At 39.9% G+C, this 20,558-nt stretch overlaps 1 protein-coding gene across 6 annotated transcripts in view; it reads left to right on the plus strand.

Annotated features, from left to right (window-relative positions):
- LOC125764278 (furin-like protease 2) overlaps positions 1–20,558 on the plus strand; it is a 365,455-nt gene that overhangs the window by 244,986 nt on the left and 99,911 nt on the right. For all 6 annotated transcript variants that reach the window (XM_049428341.1, XM_049428340.1, XM_049428342.1 and 3 more), the window contains one exon: positions 7,240–8,271. In XM_049428341.1, coding sequence (XP_049284298.1) covers positions 7,774–8,271 — 498 coding nt within the window. In that variant the 5' untranslated portion in view covers positions 7,240–7,773. The remainder of the gene's footprint in view (positions 1–7,239; positions 8,272–20,558) is intronic.

Below are 20,558 nucleotides of genomic sequence, written 5' to 3' on the forward strand. Positions count from 1 at the left end.
GTGTCGGTTGTGTAGGTCACACTGATGAACATTATCCTTTTTTTTTGGTGCGCCCTACGGCAAAAGCTTTTTCCAAAAGACGATGACACATGGGGTCACGTAAGGAAAAACGGGGGAGTAGGGCATCACTTCATGTGCTTTATGGGGCGTAGCAATGGTCGTAAGTGAGCAAATCGACATCCACAGAAGGAGAGGAACAAAAAAACCAACGCCAAGCTATATCCTTCAAGCTGCGCAATCTTCCATTTCGAAGGGAAAAAACCCTCGCAGAAAAAAAGAACACATTCTGCATTTAAGGCGTGAGCGGATGGTTTTTTTTCTTCGTGCCTCGCAGGCAAAAGCACGTTGCAGATCATCTATCACGACAAAGATGCTTTGAGGTGCCTGCTACTATCCTTCCCGTTTTCGGATTGGGGTTTTTTTTGGAAAATGGAAAATGGTCGCCTGCCATATGTTTACTTTATACCCGTCGGCGCATAAGTTAGCTCGCTGGCCGTTGACTGCTGTATGTATAAAACTTTCGCTTCCTTACCTCGCGTCCGAAATCTCGTGCTTCTGCATAGCTGAAGTGATTTTTACTTTGCTGCCCTTTTGCCCTTGATTAATCATTCAAAATGGCATTTGTTTTTCCCACACCGATATGTACTGCTGGCCGCATTCGTTTGACCAAATGGAAGACAATAGGATGTCAGTTCCACGGTGTTCTTCTGTTTTTCTCGTTTTGTTTTACCTTTCCACCCGAAAAGAAAGTAAGTCGTTACTTGGAATAACATCCAACGGGCGTATTCTTTTTTGTTTCCTTTTTTGTTCTTCTTCTCTTCCTTTTGCTGACAATCCCTTTCAATCATACGGTCCGTGAATTTCCCCTATTGTTCCAAGAAAGGGCAGTAAATGGCTTGGCTACTTTTCGACGGTCGGTTTGAGATCGGCTTCCACAGGTGAAAAACACTTCAAATGCGTTTTTGCCTTTTCTTTTTTGCCCACTACCATACCCTACCAGAAATGGTAGGTTTACGGATTTTATTGGCCGAATAGGTTTGTGTTGGGATTGCTTGTCTTACTTGACACAGACAGACCACACCACCACTGTGTCCATGTCAATACAGAAGAATGTTAATAATGTGGGCCTGTTTTTTTGCGGGAAAATGAGCGGATGGTTTTGTTATTTTAACATCCCAGCTTATCTAAACCCGATTGCTTCTTTGTAACAACCAAGTGTTAGAAGCAGATCTCTATGGCATCTAATGCGCCAGCACTTTCACGTCCCTGGGAAAACTTAAAAAGGATGCTTTCAAGCAAATGTATTTTGTTAGTGGCTCCCTTTATATGGAAGAGAAAAATATTCCCTTTCGAGTGTATTAAATTCATCACAAACATAAACATTCTCGGCAAAAGCGAGAGTGTTTTTCAGAAGTGCGCTAATAATTGATACTGCCTTCCAATTCGTTCAGTTTGGAAGAAAGCTTATTTTTTCTACGTTAAAAAAATGGTCAACATACAGGAGGTAGCGAAACCAAGTTGGGGAGGTTAAGCTGTAACCCAAGGAATAAAGGTGTGTTAAAAGGGTTACATGAAAAGTGTAACATCGGTGGCCTATCGGGTATAAGTGGTGTGTAGGGATAGGATTATAACAGATTACTGAATGCTAAGTAATGCAAAGTATTAAAAGGGTCTGTCATAATGTCACTTAAATGTTGTTACAGAGCTTCTGTGAAAATCGTACAAGATTTAAGCAAGAAACAGATTTTAAATGTTGTTTAAAAGAAGATGTGGAAATGTTTTTATCGATGATCTAATATTTTATGGGTTTTAAGGTAATGCGGTTCCCAATTTTTAAAAAACTGCTGGCAAAAATTATTATGGGCAATACAAATATTTTGTACAGTATACAAATTAAATAATAAACATTTCGGTGTACTTGTGAATGGTTTGCCAGTAACTTGCGGTAAGCACGAAGAATCGTGAAATTGCTTATTTATTATAAGTTAAAAATATTTTAAAGTAAGTTAATTTTTCATTATATTATTTAGAAAAACAAATTACAATCCTATTCCTTTGTCTGAATAGCTTGAAAGACGTATTACAGGGTTTATCAGGTCAATATGGCATCTGAAAGGCGTAGTTCGCCGGCCAGAACATGTATTTCGTTTTCTGGCAAGTATTTCATTTGCCTCAACATGAAAATCCTGTTGCCCAATATGATTTTAGAGATTATTGCTTTAGCTTTTTCACCGGGATTGTTGCCTGCTCCTGCTCGTTATTTGTACCATATTTTCTAATTTATTTTTTATGCTTTTTTATAGTTTTTTTTAATCAAATCATATCATTTACCAAAGGGTGAGGGCACAGCTTTACGCTGTTGTGCCATTTGAAGCAGAATTTTTTAGATTCATTAAATTATGAGAAGTTTTATCACGAACATTTCGAAAACATGCATGTGTATGTGTAGCATGTGTCAAACCGAATCCGAGCAAAATCTAAACAAACAAAAATTTAGCATGGTACTTTTTTATTCCAGCAATTATATATTTCGAATAGATGAACTGAGGAAGTATAATTGCATTGCAAAAAATAGTTTATTAGTTCTTTTATACTCCGTACACAATACCAAACCGTTTTATTGCATTCTACGCTATTAAGGGATTTTTAAACCTGGCACTTACATATGTTTTCGAAATGTTCGTGATAAAACTTCTCATAATTTAATGAATCTAAAAAATTCTGCTTCAAATGGCACAACAGCGTAAAGCTGTGCCCTCACCCTTTGGTAAATGATATGATTTGATTAAAAAAAAACTATAAAAAAGCATAAAAAATAAATTAGAAAATATGGTACAAATAACGAGCAGGAGCAGGCAACAATCCCGGTGAAAAAGCTAAAGCAATAATCTCTAAAATCATATTGGGCAACAGGATTTTCATGTTGTGGCAAATGAAATACTTGCCAGAAAACGAAATACATGTTCTGGCCGGCGAACTATGCCTTTCAGATGCCATATTGACCTGATAAACCCTGTAATAGTTCTCGTTACTCGTACGGTGCAAATGCTGGCGCATGGAGGCGCATGGTACTTCGTAGATTCTACTCATAAATGAAGTGTTTCAAGCAAACGAATTATTTGTAAATAATTTTATTTGCTCGGTTCAGTTTTCGAATATCAGAACGGTACAAATAGATCCTTATAAATTGCTTAAAAATACCAGTACATATTAATTTTCATTCCATAGAGCGTGCTTTTTCAAACATGCATTTTATAAAATTTTAATTATTCGGAAACAAATTGATGTGTGAATAAAGATTAATAATCATTTTACAATGGTATAGGCAAGAAAAAAAGTAAATTATTCCGAGAAAAACAAATTACCTGCCTAAAACATTGGTTAACGTTGAAACATTTGAATCGTACTTGTGTGTCTGTTCTGTTACTTTTTTTTGTTTATTTTTCATTGCAATTTGTTTGCTTATGTATTTGATACATTTTGTTGTTGTTGTGTCGTTCAGATGAATTGCCACTTTCTTGTTACGTTTCAAGCTGCCATTAATTACCATTAAATCAGGCGCAGAAGCTTGGCCCCAAGGAATGGAAAAACCCACGGGAAACGAATACTTGGCGTACTGACGATTAGATTTGTGTCGCCATGGTACGTTTCTCATCCTGGTGTCCTTGGCAGGTGTTTGGTCTTTGGTACGCATTCATCTCCGCTTAGCCACCAGTTTCAGTTACCTTGGAGTCAGAACAAGATCGGAACTTCTTAAATTCTATTTCACCTTTCTTTTTTTTATTTGGCAAAATTTAGACGACCCGTGCACCTGGCCAAGAATTCCGCACGGGGCTACATTAAATCACGAAAAACACGCTTCTTCCGTTTTGCGTGCAACCGAAAACAGGCGCTCCCCCCCCCCTTGCTCCACCGAATACAGCCATCGTTCATTCTTCTTAATTGGATTATGGTTGTGAGCTGTTCTGACAAAACCTCCCGTGAACCTCCCGTCCAAAAACTTGTGTCGGTGGACCTACCGTTATGGTTGTTATTCCTTGTCGTACTTTTTTTTCTTCCCCTGATGCTTGAACGATTAAAGAGAAAGAAGGGAAAATTTTATAAGGTGAGGTGAAAAGAGGAACCAAAATTTTTTGTTGTTGCTTTTTAAACAGCTTTCGGCAGAACAGTACGCGTTTGAGCTGAAACGAAAGTACGTCACCACACACAGGTAAAATGGTGACTGAAGGAAACGCAAATGAATGTAAGGAGTAGTAGAAAACGCTTTTTCTTACCGTGGAATGAAAAGGAAAACGATGCACACTCGTACCGTAATTCCCGGCACACAGAACACCTTTTTTCTGTTGGGTGAAGTGCGCGAAATGGGAGGAAAACAGAAGTAATGGAGGCCTTCCGGTGGCGCCCGGTGGCACAATCAACCTGACAAATGTTGATTATGTTTTAAATATTAGAACGAGCGTTAGGAAGGTTTTCGGGCGGGGCGGGGTGGAGGACCATTACGGCGTTCCGTGCAGGGTACTTCTTGCGAATCTGTAATGTTTGGAAAGCAGGAAAACAGCGTAAGTTGCTTTTCGAATCCACCCCGGTCCAGTGATACGAAGTGACGGTTTTGTAAATCAACTGAATTCGTGGTTTCTTTTAACGGTGCACGATGGTGCGAAACATTTTCGTTACGCGTTGTAATGTGAATGCGAAAGATTTGGATGGTTTTTTTCCACCATGCCGTGTTTCCGTGTGCCGTTCCGTGTGCGTAACCAAAATGCGTGTCGTTCGGCTCGGTGGATTAATTAACATTTAAATATTTATAATTAAAAACTTCACGTCTCGGAATGGCGTACTGGCAGTGACATTGAGATGTTGGGATTTCATTTATGTGAAACATATAATTAGGTTGGTGGCACGCAATGGCACATTATGCTGCAGTGGTTAAACATTCGCTTACAATGTTTAATTTCCTAAGGATATCCTTAAAAGAAGATATACCAGTGTCAAGTTCGTGCTTGTGATGTTTGTTTTTTGGAGGTATTTTTTTGTGTTTTTCATCAGTACAAACAGAAAAAAATTGTTCATTAGTTAGAAGTTATTAGTTAGAAAAGTATTAGCAGATGATTAGAACTGTAACTCGAAGAAAAAACATTGTTTTTTTTTGTTTGTGTTGTCCTATTTCTTTGTGGCTCTCATTTTCACTCTCATTCTCTCGCTCTCAGTTTTATTTAACACTAGAACTACCGGACTACCTTCATTTTCATCACATTATATTTCCGAATTAAACAATCCTATGCTAGTTGAAACATGAGTTTTACATATATTTTCTGTTGTACGATCTCCAATAAATAATAAAATATATTCCGACTCTTTGAAGTTGTTTAATAATGAAGCAGGAATGAAAAACGCTTAAAACGCTTCGTAGTTCCAGTGTTAAGAGCCTTGAGAAAGCTAGATTTGTCATTTAATGACTAACTAGATTTATGGCAAGCAAGGAGTCCTTGTAATTGTCATGACACAAGTAGCTCTTATTGCACATACAATTAGATCCGCAACTGAACATATAAAAAAACCGTGGATAACTTGAAAAACGAATTTTTCTTTCTCCATACAAATTGCGTGGATATCGTTTTATTTTGAATGAAAAATTTTCAAACAAAAGCATTTACGAGTGTATTATGCTGTGCCGTATTTTGTTTTCATAATTCTATCTTTCTTAAAGCAAAGAATATATTTCATTCAGGGGTCATTGAAACCACTAGAGCTGGTAGTAGCCACGGAAAACAAAATCGCCTTCGGGAACTGAACCCACCCGGTCTTAAGCAAGTGCAAATGATGTCGTCGTGATTCTGTGTAGACTGATATTTTGCAACAAAAAACAGTAGACACACCGACAACGCAACACCGACAAAGCAGGGTACACGCGACTGGGGCATGTTGATTACATCTTATTACATTCCGCGATAGCCATCGGGTTTCGGGCAGTGTTACCGTGGACACTGATAGCGTCATAATGGAAGTGCTCGGATTTACCTTCATAAAGCACAACCAAAGCAAATCATGTTAAGGCCATTCCCATGGTTGGGCGTGCCGGGACAGGGGCGGGAAAAAACTAGAATCGCAACTTCATAAGATTCCACGGTTAGGCATTCCATGAGATGGAAAAAAGAAGAAGAAGTACAAACAAGCATGCCACAGCCATTGCACGGTTGCGCACCTGAGCATCCTGTAAGCATATGATCCACGGGCAAAGAATGGTGCAAAACTACGCGTACTTCGGAAATTGTTGTATGGGTGTAGGGTTGAGACGGAACGGCTTGTTTATGTGATCAACCTTTGTACAGTGAAAAAATCGGACTTTTTTGTTCTTCTTTCCGTAGCTGCAATGGCATTCATATCCTTCCATTGCCATTTTGAAGGTGATAGCTACAGACAGAGGCTTATCGGTGTTGCTGTTAAGCTTGTCCGCGAGCTAGAGATAATAGGGTACCGGGTACGAGCAAGTCGAGTCTATCTGAAGGCAAAGCTAATGGTAGCCTGGTAAAAGCTGCGCTTGTGATTTACATTTTGATTAACCACAGAGTCAGCTGGGTTTGCTGCAGCTGGTAAGGTCAAATGCAACAATGTGACGTCTAAATTTTCCATTTTCTTCGCGGGAAAATGGCTAGATTATGGCCGACCGGTGATGGGCGGTGGTCCCTCCATTAAGCTGGAGGGTAACTTAATTTGATGATGTCGTTCATTCCTGTGCTGACGGTTGGTTACTGTTGAAAATGGTAAGATTATTTACCTGTGGCCACTAATGAAAACTTCGTGCTTTTGGTTAGTTCGTGTTGATATTTGAATGTCGTTTTTCGTCAAATTAATGCACGCTATATGGTAGGTTTAAAGTAACACTAAAATTACCAAGGGTTTTAATCGTTTTTTATTCTTGGTTAAGTTTTAAACAGTTTTGAAGAGATGGAATTTATTTTATTGTTTGTCGGAGATCTCACTATAGAATTTATATGTAAAATTCATATACTAAACTACCATAGGATTGTTTATCCCAAAAAAAAAATGTGATGAAAATGAAGCGTAAATGAAGTCAAAATGACTGATCCGGTTGTGCTAGTGTTAAATGGTTAAGTATGCCGATCGATGGTCTTATGCGAGTTAATAAGAACTTTATCGTAATAATTTAACGATTTGTTTTAATATTTTTTATACTTTGACTAATAGAATTCTTCTTTCTTTTATTTCCTTTTTTTCTAGATCAACACTGCCCGAATGTCATCAAGCAAAGGAAGTGATCGTGCAGCATAACAAGAAAGCTGGTGCAAAATGATGAATTGAAAGTGAAACGGCCCACGTTTGTTGTTTTTCCGCACGTATAGAAAAGATGTTCGGGGTGAAACGAGCAATAGTGTGAAACGCAGTGCGTTGCCATTTTTTAAATAGTGCGCCTCCTTCTAAAACAGCACTTGTTCCACTTTCTAACATACTCCTTGGTTTTCCATCGACCTTTTTCCTCACCTCATATTCCTTGCTCCTACCTGTTTTTCGCGCTCCATTTACATCGAACCGTAGTGTGGTGGCTGATTTGTTTTTGTCCGATCTTTTGTGCGTGTCTCACTGTGTCGGGTGTCGGGTTCCTTGGAAGCGAAAAGTTAGCGTTTATGAGCGTGCCAAGTGTTAACGATCGTGAAAACAACTGTGCCCATCGCTATTCCGCCGCAAAACGGTGTTGCTGCTGTCAGTGCTTCGATCCGACCGCAGCCACCAGCTAGGATCTGCGACGTGCACACAATGGCGGTACCGTCACCATCGCAACAACAGCCGCGATCATGCCTCTCGTCGATTGTGCGTTACCGAAGGTCACATCAACCCAGCCACAGTCCTTGTCCGGCCATCGTTCCACCGGATCCGCACGCTAGCGGTGGCAGAAGCATGACTACCCGGTGGATCTTTGTTGCACTCGCAGCACTGTTTGCAATCACGCTGCGCGAAGTTGACGCGTCACCGAACGCCACCATCGCTAATGGAAGCGTTAATGGGCGGCTTTCGGTAGTGCCCAGTTACAACGGTAGTAGCGATGATCTAATTACGCCCGATGAGATCAACGCCGGTTTGCTGGAGTATGTAGCGGGGCCACTTCCATTGGCGGCGATGGAAGCAGCGAAACCGAAGCGAGAAAATGCACGGCCCGCCGCCATCTACATGAACGAGTTTGCCGTGTATATTCCACGTGGTGCTGACTTTGCCGACTCCATCGCGCACAAGTACGGCTTCAGCAATCTGGGACAGGTAGGTCGGTGGCACTTAATGCTCATTTCGCACATTTTGGTTTTTGCAGGTGTCGGCAAAGGTCAAGTGAAATGACCGCGAGCCGGTAAAATGATCATGCGACAATGATGCGGATGTGACAAAATTACAACACCATTAGACACCCATTATTGGCACCGTTTAGAAAAGGGAGGAGGATATTGTGGGGGGGGAAATGGAAATGCATTTTGCTGCAGAGTTGTTCCGAGGATGGCCCTTCATCACACTCATACACACATACCCTCCATCGCCCATCGTCCTTGCATCAAGAGTCGGAAAAGGGCTGCGGTACATGAGGTACCATTTTATACGTTAGTTTATGTGACAACGATTTGTCAATCCGCAACCCATTGCTCTATCACGCCCGCAACGGGCAAAACACGGATGGGTGGGCTAATAGGCCAAATGAATATTAAAATGTATAATCATAAACCGTTTAGAGAGGGGCTAATCGTTTAATAGGATTTTGATTGAGCGAACGAACATTCATGCCCGAGGGCTCGTCCGTTTGGCATTTTTTTTGGGGGCACGCAAAAGAGTAAAAATAAAACGAACAAAATAAAAGACTTTGCAGAGAGGGATACTCAATTTTTAGATATTTTTTTTAGCTTCATTCCTCTGGCTGCGGGAAAGCGTTCGTACGATAAATCGATGTTCGTAAAGTAAATGCCCTTCTGGTCGTGCGTGTGCCAATGGGGTCCGGGACCGATGGTTTTGCTGATAAATTGACGCTGATTTATCATTTATTCATGCACAGTCTGATGTGGATATTTGGGAAATTTTGGTTGGTAAAGTGGGATATAAAATTCACCAAAAGCTGCGCTACACGGTATGCATTAAATTTTGACATAATCTAGAGTTGCTTTAGGGTGCCACAGGGTGAGATTGACGTTGGTTGGGGTTTTTCCTGTACTTTACAATTTAAAGCACAACATATCGCGGTAGAAATTCGTTCGTTTTTTTGTCGATAATCTGTTCGACCCGGACACGTTTAAGCTATTATTAAATGGTTCTGGTTTGGTTTTCTGTGGCCAAACGTGCATTTTATATTTGAGGTGTGCCAAGGTTGATTTGCCAGAAGAATCTAAGAACGACCCTGTTTCGATAGTCTCCGGAGAAAAGCTTCTAGTTAGTATTTCGGTTTCGCTCACTCAAGCGAACATGCCACACACTTAGGCACAACACTCAACTCTGGTAAGTGTTGAGTGTCGGTTTGTTTATCCGACATCCGAGGAAGCCTTTCGGACACGTCACGTGTAGGCTCCGTTTGTACAAAACCATTCTTGGCACGTACTTTCATTTGTCAGCACCGTTCAACGCCTTCACATTTTTCTAGCAGTTGAGATTATTTGTATGTGTTGATAGACATTTTCTTAGCTGAAAGTGTTTTTTTATATTAAAAAAAGATATTTGAAGCTTAAGCTTACTACATATAACGAATCATGGTAAAAGAGAACCGAAAAGTTCTGCTGAATTTGAATAAATTATTCAACAACTTGTGTGGTTAAAAGCTATACTATTTTATGGATAAATAAGCTAGCAAATTTTTTCGAACATGATCCTCATTAGGTAAACATTCAGTGGAACACGTTTTGTGGTTTCTGGTTACGCCACAAGTAGATTGAGGGTAGCGAGTAAGTCAACCGACCAATTAAGGACGGTGTTGGTGGCGAAAGCTAAATTTACATAATTTTTGCATCTCTAATCCACTGTGATCAAACAGAGCGGGCTTCTTTAATTAGTGACAAATTACTATTGCCACCGGTTCTTGTTTCTCTCGCACTCTGCCAGAGAGATTACATGAAACAGGCGGCTTCGTTATCAAAAACTCGGCTTCTAGACGCGTTTGTCCCGTCGCCTATTCCCAGAAGAAAAGCTAGTAGTGGGGAATAAAAATTAGCTGTTTAATAAAAAGAACCGTTTTTTGTTAATTTAAAGTTCATTCAAGCAAGGAAGGATCTCTGTGATCAAATATTCGGGGGTTTGTTTGAAACCAACTGTGCTGGCTATTGAATCCCCTCTTTTTTATTCGAAAAGCGAGCAAGATAAAAGTAGAACAAATCAACATAAAAATGCCACGATGATGGAATTAAAATCCATCTCCATTCAATCGAAATGTCCTTTTGTTCCACGGTTTTCCAAAGATTTGCCCTTTTCCACTGTCATGAATGTTGAATCGAACAGCATTGAATCTAATTTGAATGCAAAATCGATTGACTGCTAATTACGGATCCTTAAAAGGAAGGCAACGAGGGAATGGATGATCCAGGGTGGATGGAAGTAAATGTTGAAAATCTTCGATTTGGTTGACGAAATTTTGCATTGAACACCAAAAAAAAAAACAAGCAAAGGGGACATTTGGAGGAAAACATTGGATGCGAAAAGTTTCATCCTACGCGCGTGTTTCTTCGTTACTCAGTTACGCTCGTGTTCGATATCCACCACCCCTTCGCTGTGTCGAAAGAGTTGAATTGAAATTCGGAAAACAGCATTGTCGGGTAGAACTGGCACGCCTTGCATCGCTGAAAGACCTTTTTGAAACCTTCTAGCAATACGAATAAGGATGTGAACTGTTCTGTATTAACATCTCCGTAAGTATCTTCGTCGACCGGGTCGACAATGGATGTTGATGGCGGAAAAACTTGTGCCATACCAATTAAACCGTTTTCGGAAAAGCCAAATCAGTCGTCCCTGTTTACTTGCTGCGGAGAGGGGACGATGCATGGTTTGATGCTTTCAGTTCCACTTGATGGTGCCCTTTCCGGATTCAGTCGATTGCTAGAGATTGACACTGGAAAATGGCAACAGCACTCGAGTGTGAAGCAACATTCCACTACTTGAGACTAGTTCGTTTGCTGAAGAACTTTGGCGTCTTGCTTTTTGGGGAACAGGCGAGGGGGAGGGGGGGGGGGGGTAGCTTCCGTTTGTTTTTTGGTGGTGGCGGAATCGGTTGGCAGGAAATAGTTGAAGCACATTTCAATTCGCATGCTAATGGAGAACTTTGATTTGTTCTGATAAGCAGCTTCTTTGTTTTGTAATTCAATGTGCAAACTCCGTAGTTTATTTTGTATATCAATTATCAATGAGGAGAATTTTTTAAAAAACTTGTTCAGCTTTGATTGTGTTTTAATAATTTCAATTTTAAAAAGAATTAACTGTTACATTTGTAGTATTTGACATTTTGATTAAAAATATTTTTTTTTTATATATAAAATATATAAAATATCCATGGCTAGGAGGCCATGGAAGAGATGGTAAAGGCTGTTTCAGACGGAAAATAATAAAATAATCAGTTTTGTTGGGGAAAATACGATTCTTCAATTATTCATTTTTCGATGCTTATTAACACTAGAACTATCGGACCAGTCATTTTGATTGAAACGCTTCATTTTCATAACATTTTTGGGGGGTTAAACAATCCTATGGTAGTTGAAATATGAATTTTACATATATATTCTATAGTGACATGTTCAATATAATAAAATATACTCCAACTCTTCAAAATTGTTTAAAAATTAACCACGAATAAAAAACGCTTAAAACGCTTGGTAGTTATACTGGTAGTTCTAAACCCATTAGTATTTTTATTTTCTTTATACCTTCTCTTTAAATATTGTAAAGTGTGCAATTGAGGAAATAATTTAGATCACTTTAAATTTTCCAACCCGCCAGAATCGGATAAACTCGTCCACATATGATATGTTGTATGCAAATCCTTCCGTACGCTCAAGATTCTTTGCTACCTTCTGTAGCCTTTTTTCCAATTATTTATGTTTATTAACCCATTTTATAAAACGCCCTTCACATAATCTTTCCATAAACTTACCCAATTATCGACCCTCGGATGGACCGCCACAATCCTGCGACCACCGTACAAGAGAAAAAGGGTTATAAAAATCAAACTTAACCCTCATCCGTTGGGCTCCACACATCCACATCCGGTCCAGCGATCAGCAGGAGCATGCTTAAGTGCCACATCTAAACACGTTTAACGGTGCAATACCGGGTCATAAGTAAATTCATCACACCAACACCCATGGCGGACCACGCCACCACTTTTCCTGCGGAGTGCTCGGAGAGCTTCGTGCATAAATGGCGCCATTACCGTTTAACCCTTACGAACCCACTAAAACTGCCATCCCTTTTGAACGGGTTCGACAAACGACAACGGCATAACTACAAGCTTCCATTCGCCATCATAACTAAAAAAAAGTAAAAAAGTTGTCTTACAGGTCGGCCGGGAACCTTGGCGCTTCCGGTGCGAAATTTCCAAACCCTGCTACTACCGGAAGTTATGCTCCAATGCCACTTTTGGCGATGTTGTGTAGGTACGTGATGCTTCTTTTTCAGCACACGCACACAGACATCCGGCACGCCGAGTGTCTTGGCATTCGCTCGAAAGCAAAACGGCGGCCACTTCCGGTAGGCGCCAGCGATGAGCGAATATGTTTGGCAAGTTACGTGACTGGGGCGGCATATAAAAACAGGCAAATAAATTTATTCAAATTAGACTCACTTTTTCGGCACTAGGCATCCCTACAAGCCCTTTCACCGATGGATGTTAGGGTGTGTGTGATATAAGTTGAAAATTACTCGATCATGTGCCCGGAGATTCCATGGCTCGGAAGGATGCTGCCATGCTATATCTGCCAAGGGGGGAGGAGGTAGAAACCCGACATGAAATTAGCACCCTTTAGCTTCTCAAACAAGATCATATGGTGTTTTCATTGACTTTTTGACTTCTGTATCCGTATCTCTAGCAGAGACTCGGCTTTGGGGTATTACATTCGTTGAACGTTTCGTCAACATTTCGCTTAACTTTTTTCTTCCTGCTGTTGCAGCGCGGGCAAGACCGAAGTTCTGCTTCTGGCTGTCTTCTATAAACACGTACCGAACGAAAACGTATCGACATATACACCAGCCACGGGTGTGGATATGTTCCATGGGTTAATGTTTATTTCGAGAGCTTGAAAAAGCTCTTACCCGTTCACATTTCTATCACACTTTGCTCTACGGTATCATTCTGGGAAGGTAAAACTGTATGCCAGCAGACGCACCCTTCTACAACGAAAGACGAATCCATAGTAAAGCCAACAGCAACAATATGATAAGCCAATTTAAAATACATAAAGACACACATAAAGACATCTTGATGGTGTGTTTCCTTTACATTTCAGTGGTCCGAGAGAGAGGGAAAGAGAACGTATAAAAAATACTTTTGAGAGATATTTCCCCCCAAACAAGTGCATGCTTTAATAAAACCACAAAGAGACGGTGGCTGTAAAATAGTTAGCATAGACGGGGAAACAAAAATACGGTAGCAGAAATTCCTAATGAGAAACAAACAAAAGGCACACATGCGCGCTGCTTACAGCTTCCGCTGAAAGCCTTTTTAATGTTGGCACAATTTTCGTTGATTTTACCAGCAAACAGAAAAAAGCAACTAGTTCGAGTTGGATTGCCCCAAAGGATTTGTAGTTAGTGTGGTGGAAAATCTCATTTTCACCCCTTTTTTTTGCCTGGTTCGTCCTGGTTGAGCATGCTTTCGTTGCCTGGTGCCATATCGATCCGGACGCTGCTTGCGGATGGCATGTGTGAAGCAAAACGGCGAGGATTATTTCGTTCCACTGTGTGTTTCGTTTCAATTTTGTAAGCACATCGTTTCATACGAGGGGAGGTTAAAGAATTCATTAGAAAAATAGTAAGATCCATTTATCTTTTTTATTGTCGTTTCTACTTGCGATCTGTAAGGATATTTGGCTGAGATTTAAATTGTAGCAGTGCGGTTACAAACTAAGCTTTGTTATTGAAAACAAAAAATAAACATTTGCTTTATTTTAATGCAAAATGCCACATCAAGGAGATTTTTTATTGTGAAACGAAAAAGAAAATATAATTATTCTTTTCGATTGCTAATTTCTTCATTTTACAGTTGTACAAAATGCTTGTTATCTATTTTCATACATAAAAGCATAAAACTCTTTAAAAAGCATGTACATTAAATAAAAATTTTCCAATTAATTGTAATGTATTTCTTATCATACCAAGTCGTTAAGATGAAGTAGATTTCGATTTCCGGATCGAAAACATATTGCCTGCCATCGTAATTATTCAAACAAATAACTGTCCAATGCTACAAGTTTGCTGCCTTAAATCCACCACCCCACCGGTCGGTAACTCATCTTAACTCGAATGACTTTCTTATCCAAAGTATCTAAAATTCATTTGCACCATTTCCCTAATGGATGCAAGATTTCTAGCTGATGCTAAAGACACTTCAGGACACTCCTTTTATGTGTCACACGATTTGCCACAACCACGGTGATTTTCGATAGTTTCGATAAAATTGCACTCTCGGCTATGTCGATGGTGGTTATTTGCATAAATGTGTGTGTGTAGCTTTGTGAGTACAACTTTTTCGGTGTACGATGGCTTGATTAGGACATGGCAAACCAATATGGTGAACTGTTTTACCGTGCACCAACATGGCAAGGGATTAATAAGTAATCGTAAAACTTGTCCATAGTGTGGACTAGCATCAGTAGAAGACACTCTAGCCGAAAGGCATAGCTGTGCTCGTAGTGATTATTTATGTATTTTGTGGAAAGACAATAGAATGCTTAAAGCGATCCAAGCTAGAGGAGACATAGAGACGGGAATGAAACTAGAATACGAAGTAATGATGCATGCTGCTATATTTATTCCCTTTTGGAACTCTATATTGTGTTAGCTCTTTGTAAGCATTGAATTTGTTTTTATATGTTTTGAATGTTAAATTTTTGAACTTAATGCTTTTCAAGAACAAGAACTCAAGAATCCAGTTTTGATGAGGTCTTCTGGAGATCCTGAAGAAATCTTGCGAATAACTTCAAATACCTACTCTCATATTCCGTATGTATATGTAAACACATTACTTCCATTGTTATATTGGGACCAGTTACATTGTTAACCCTCAGGCATTCTTCAACAAAGACACTCTGGGTGCTGACCCATCCACCCAGACACTAACACTACGGAGTGGAAAAATTGATAAAGTCAGGATGGAAATTCGTTTGCACTCCAGCGTGTCGTAATGGCGCATAAAACGGACACGGTCATCAATCAATCGCTTTATGGCCGATAATGGGCCCAGTGCTGGTGGTGTTTGGTGCCTGGAGAAGCCACTGTCTAACGCTCTGGCGAACAGAACTGCTGATGTAGACTTAAAATAACGCAAAAGGATGTTGGTGGTGGCCCCGATGATAAATGCCGAAAGCGTATTCCGATCCGCTTAAACTCGCCTGTAAGTACGGTTAGGGGGAAAAAAGAGCATCCCGAAATTGTGGCACGTAGTGGATGATGGCGAAAAGTCCTTAGAAAAAAGTAGGGACTAGAACCGCGTCAAACGAAGTAATGAAACATATTGTCATCGATGTGCACACTTCTTCCTTCAGGGGGCTTAGAGTGGCCACCCTGGTTAGGATAGTCAACGACACCCATATACCCTGAAGCAATCTACTGTAACCCGACGTGTCCTCCCGAGTCCGTTCCCGTTCGATGAACTATTCGGACTATAAACACAATCGGGTTTTTGTTAGTATACGACGTACGTCGATACTAATCAGGCTTGGTAACTCAGCATGGTAGATCAGCATGCTCACTGACCCGGCCACTAGCCGTGCAATTTTGACGCGTAAGGGCCTAGCCGACATAAAACAAAGTAATTGTATTTTCAGTTGATGTCGTTGTTCTATTTTTTTTATCTGCTAATACCTTATCGCCCTGAAGTCTTCTCTTTACTTTACCGAAAGCAGGTCGCGTTTTTCGTTTTTGCTTCGTCAGCCTGACCAAATGGATTGATGGTAAGCATGTTCTTCGATCATGGGGTATAAAGAAAAAAAAAACAACCAACGTCCTACACTCACACCAAGCCATAAAAAAGTAAGCACAAAACCCAAATTCATCCATCCGTTGTTATTGCTTCCGTGTTCTAGCATGTTGTGTTTTTGGGAGGACACAAACACACATTCGTTCTCTCGCCCAAAACGAAGAATAATGCCCGCTGTAGCTATTCTGGAATCGAACCAACGTCTAGAGCAGTCTCTACACCAGTGGGAGTGGGTATGGGAAATTATGATCGATACATGGCACAAAATTAATAGTCTAGGACTACACCGTCATCATCACCCTGGGATAGCTAAAACCCTATTGCAGTGTTGCTTACCAACACACTTTTCGTGTCTAGGTCACCGAGGTTCGACTTATGGATGGCGAGAGCCCTTGCACTGCTTTTTGGGAGATGATGATGCTTTTCCGGATTTTTTTTTGTTGCAAAAATTTCCACTCCACCAGCCCTTCTGCTGAGGTCTCCCGGAATCCTTCACTTTCGCAGCGGACAATAATGCTCGCGGCAAAGTTGGTCATAGATTAAACGAATCTCGTCCTTCCGTTTCTTCCCGGTGTTTCAGACATCACGGTCTCAAGCTCGGTATCCTTCCTCACCACCCTTGCATCCCGTAGATCGTAGTGCTTAACTTTTCAGCAAACGATCGTGGGTCATAAGCTTCGTGATCCGCGTTCGTGATTTTTTTTTGTTTCAGATTGTATGCAAGATTTTGTTTCTGCGCACACCTTCTGCAATTCGCCACTAACTTGCCGGATTCTTTTTTTCTTATGTCACGCGAGAATTATAGCGCGGTTCTTGTATAAGCGATGGTTCCACTTTTTCTGAGTGTCAGTTTTTTTCTTCTTCGTTTTCACTTTTGGCAACCGTTTCATTTTCGCGGTCGATTTTCTTCGGGTCGAGATTTTGTGCAGTCGCCTCTGCTGCTACTGCTGTGTTCGTTCTCGCGCACCCAGCTAGATGGAGTTTCCAATCTAATCTGATGGTGTTGTATATTATCATAGTATATTTGCTTTATGTGATAGGAATACTTTGTTTGAAAAGAACGGCCACTGCCTGCAAAGAAAGCAATCAGGGCAAACAAAATGAACAAAAGCAGAGCAACAGCAAAAGAAAGATGGCGTTTCAGGCGCTGCCGCCGGGTATCGCAGAACCTTCGCCTAACCTTCTGCGTTTACAGGAAAAAAAAGAACTGAACAAAAGAAAACTGCTCCCAAACGATCAGTGGTTTCGGTTTACTGTACAGGCTATCGAGAGAAGCTTGCATACATGTATTTTGGGTGGTGTAATTATCCGGAGCAATATTTTCGATGAGTTTATATTGAAGCCGCAACCAGTAGGAGGACGCTACCAGCTGGGTTCGAAGATAATTCAGAAGCGTAATGATATTCATAGGATTATGTGTTTTTGATGAGTTTCGCTGGTTGTGCAGGTTAACAGGGAAAGTTAACTGATATTGTTGAGTTATTTATAGATTGTCTGTGCGTGGGAAATATTTTCCAGAAAGGGAAAAAAACTTTGCAGGACTTTTTCTGTTGTCAAAATACATTACTGTTGTATTGTGAAGTGATTGTTTTTTTTTTCACTTTAAACGTTACTTTAAGTGCTTCAAAATATTTAGTTAACCCTAGAACTACCGGACCAGTCATTTTGACTGGAACGTTTCATTGTCAACACATTATTTCTTGGGGTTAAACAATCCAATGGTAGTACAAACATGAATTTTACATTTATATTCTATAGTATGATAGTACATAGTATAGTAAAATATACTACAATAAAATATACTCCATCTCTTCGAAATGGTTTAAAAATTAACCACGAACGAAAAACGCTTAAAACGCTTGGTAGTTCTAGTGTTAAATTTTTAATGTTGTGAAGAAGCTCATGCATGTATTTTGTTTAATCATGTATAATGCTTGAACAATAGAAATCTGGAAGGTAATATTTTGATTAGTTATATATTTTCCTTTAGTTGATTGCTTTTCACTCCAATATTTCCTCACGAGAAGATTCATTTTGAAAGGAACAAAGAACTTTAGTTATCCGAATAATATCTTCACTTCAAGAAATTCCGTGCAACAATGTTAAAGACAAGTGAAATCGATTCAGTGTTCTCATTGAAGCTTGTTTCAATTGCAGAGACATACGATACAAATCATATTTTGCATGACTTTCTTTCATGGAAGACAGAACAAAAAACCCTCTAAAGTAATGGTATGAAAAATAAGTAAAGAAAAAACCCGCTTCCTAGAAGCTGCTTCGTTACAAGACGGTTTTTTTGCAGAGTACAGTGTACGATGGTGCCTAACCTATACGCGCTGTACATGATCATGCTATTTACGTGTGTTTTGGTCGGCTTTCGTGCAACAGCACCCGATGACACAGCATCCATGAGAAATGAAGCACTAGCGATATAACAGCAACAAAACAAAAATCCTCTCAAACCGCCTAGAGTCATGTAAAAGCGGTAGGAAATTCTTCAATCACCATGTATTTTTTTTTCTTATGCAACCCGCTTTTTGCGGGAACCGTCCCTGATGTGGGTGAAATTTGTTTTTGATTGATAAGTGATGTTTGAGCTGCACGATACACAACAACCGGGCAAAAGTGCTTCTTTTTCATCAACCACACCTAGCAACACAGTGATCCATAAAACGGTTAAAACGGTACGCCCGGATTCTAGCGATATCCACCGTCGACGTTGACTTCATTGTATCCTTCCACTTGGTGACGAATCGCTTTGCAAAGCTGTGCTGGAACGCTTCAAGGCTTTTCCTTTTAGTAGCAGCGCAAAACATCATGTCATGACATTTTGATTTTCGTATCGTATGTTCGGTCGAATGTACTCTTGTTGCAGCAAGAAAAAAAGTTGTGTAAAAGGTGAAGGTCTGTGAAGGATAGATGTAGATCGAATTTGGAGTGTAGAAAATAAAAAAAAATACACTGGTAAACAAATCATAATCCTATAAAGCATGTACACCATGTACACATGATTTCGTCTGACTGGTGATACGCCAACTTATTTTTGTGTGTTTGTCATCTTTATTGCTCGAACGATTTCTTTTCCGAGCTTTTACTCAAGCTTCTTTAATGCTGGCTGTACTTGTTCTCCCCGGCAGATTTTTTTTCCCTTTACATTCAATATGTTTTTTTCGGGTAAAAGTGGGCATTTAAATTACAAAGCAGAAATGTAATTGGTATAACTGTCTTCAGCTATCGTTGGGTAGACATTTGTGTTAAAAATAATTTGTTCACTTGAAATGTGTTGTTTAAAGTGAATTGTTTACAATGCTTTGGAAAATAAATTTAATAATGTTGTGCCGTAATCAATTTCTTTAGCACTAGAACTACCAAGCGTTTTAAGCGTCCCAGGTTAGTTTTTAAACAAATTCAAAGAGTTGGAGTATATTTAATTGTTTATTGAAGTTCGTACCATAGAATATACATGTAAAACTCATGTTTCAACTACCTTAGGGTTGTTTAATCCCAAATATAATGTGATGAAAATGAAGCGTTTCAGTCAAAATGACTGCTCCGGTAGTTCTAGTGTTAAGGATTCCTGTTTCAATTTCTTATATTTTTTTATTTTTTTTTATTTCTATATTTCTTTAAATATGTATATTTATGAAATGGGAAGTTATCGTTTACAATATGAAGCAGTTTGGAATGCTTGTTCTTAGCGCAAAAAAAAGTTAAAGCTAAATTTGTGAAATTTGATTTTTTTTGTGGCAGTTTTTCACTTTCCCGGAGCTCACATATACCGCAAATAAAAAACGAATGAATATTCCCATCAGGGACGACTTTCCATAGTATCACACTCTTGCTGAATTCATCCGATTGGGCTTGATATTGTGCTATTAGCTGTGAAAGATAGCGCTAGTGAAAATCTCAAGCACAAAATCAATCTCACCCGTCACATCAATAACCGATATGGAGCTTCTCCCGGCACAAAGTTCCAGTTCCCAAGAAAAGGGAAGTTGAAACAGTAAGCCTAGGTTAGCCTGATGTGAAGAAAAATGAACATTCCCAGCTGAGTGCACGAAAGCAAACATTTTTGAGCAAAGTTCCTGTACAGAATTCCCGGTTCGCCGCTGGTTGATACATTCCACGTGGCTTCGACAAAACTACGGCTGTGTGTATGCGTTTTGCACACGTACGAAACCATCAAGAAGTGAAGGAAGATCTAGAGCAAAAAAAACGAGGATATAAATCGCAAGCAGATGTCAGGTGTCGAACGGATTGAATGATGTCATGAGTGATAGTGGGATGGAAAACATATATACCCGAGCTGAAGAAATGGCAGGGAAACCTCTTGGGTGTGTGTGTTTTTTGTGTGTGTGTCCGTAATGATGAGAGGAAGGGCCATAGGTGCCAATGTTGCAGA

This window comes from Anopheles funestus, chromosome 2RL (genome assembly GCF_943734845.2).
Source record: "Anopheles funestus chromosome 2RL, idAnoFuneDA-416_04, whole genome shotgun sequence".
NCBI lineage: Eukaryota > Metazoa > Arthropoda > Insecta > Diptera > Culicidae > Anopheles > Anopheles funestus.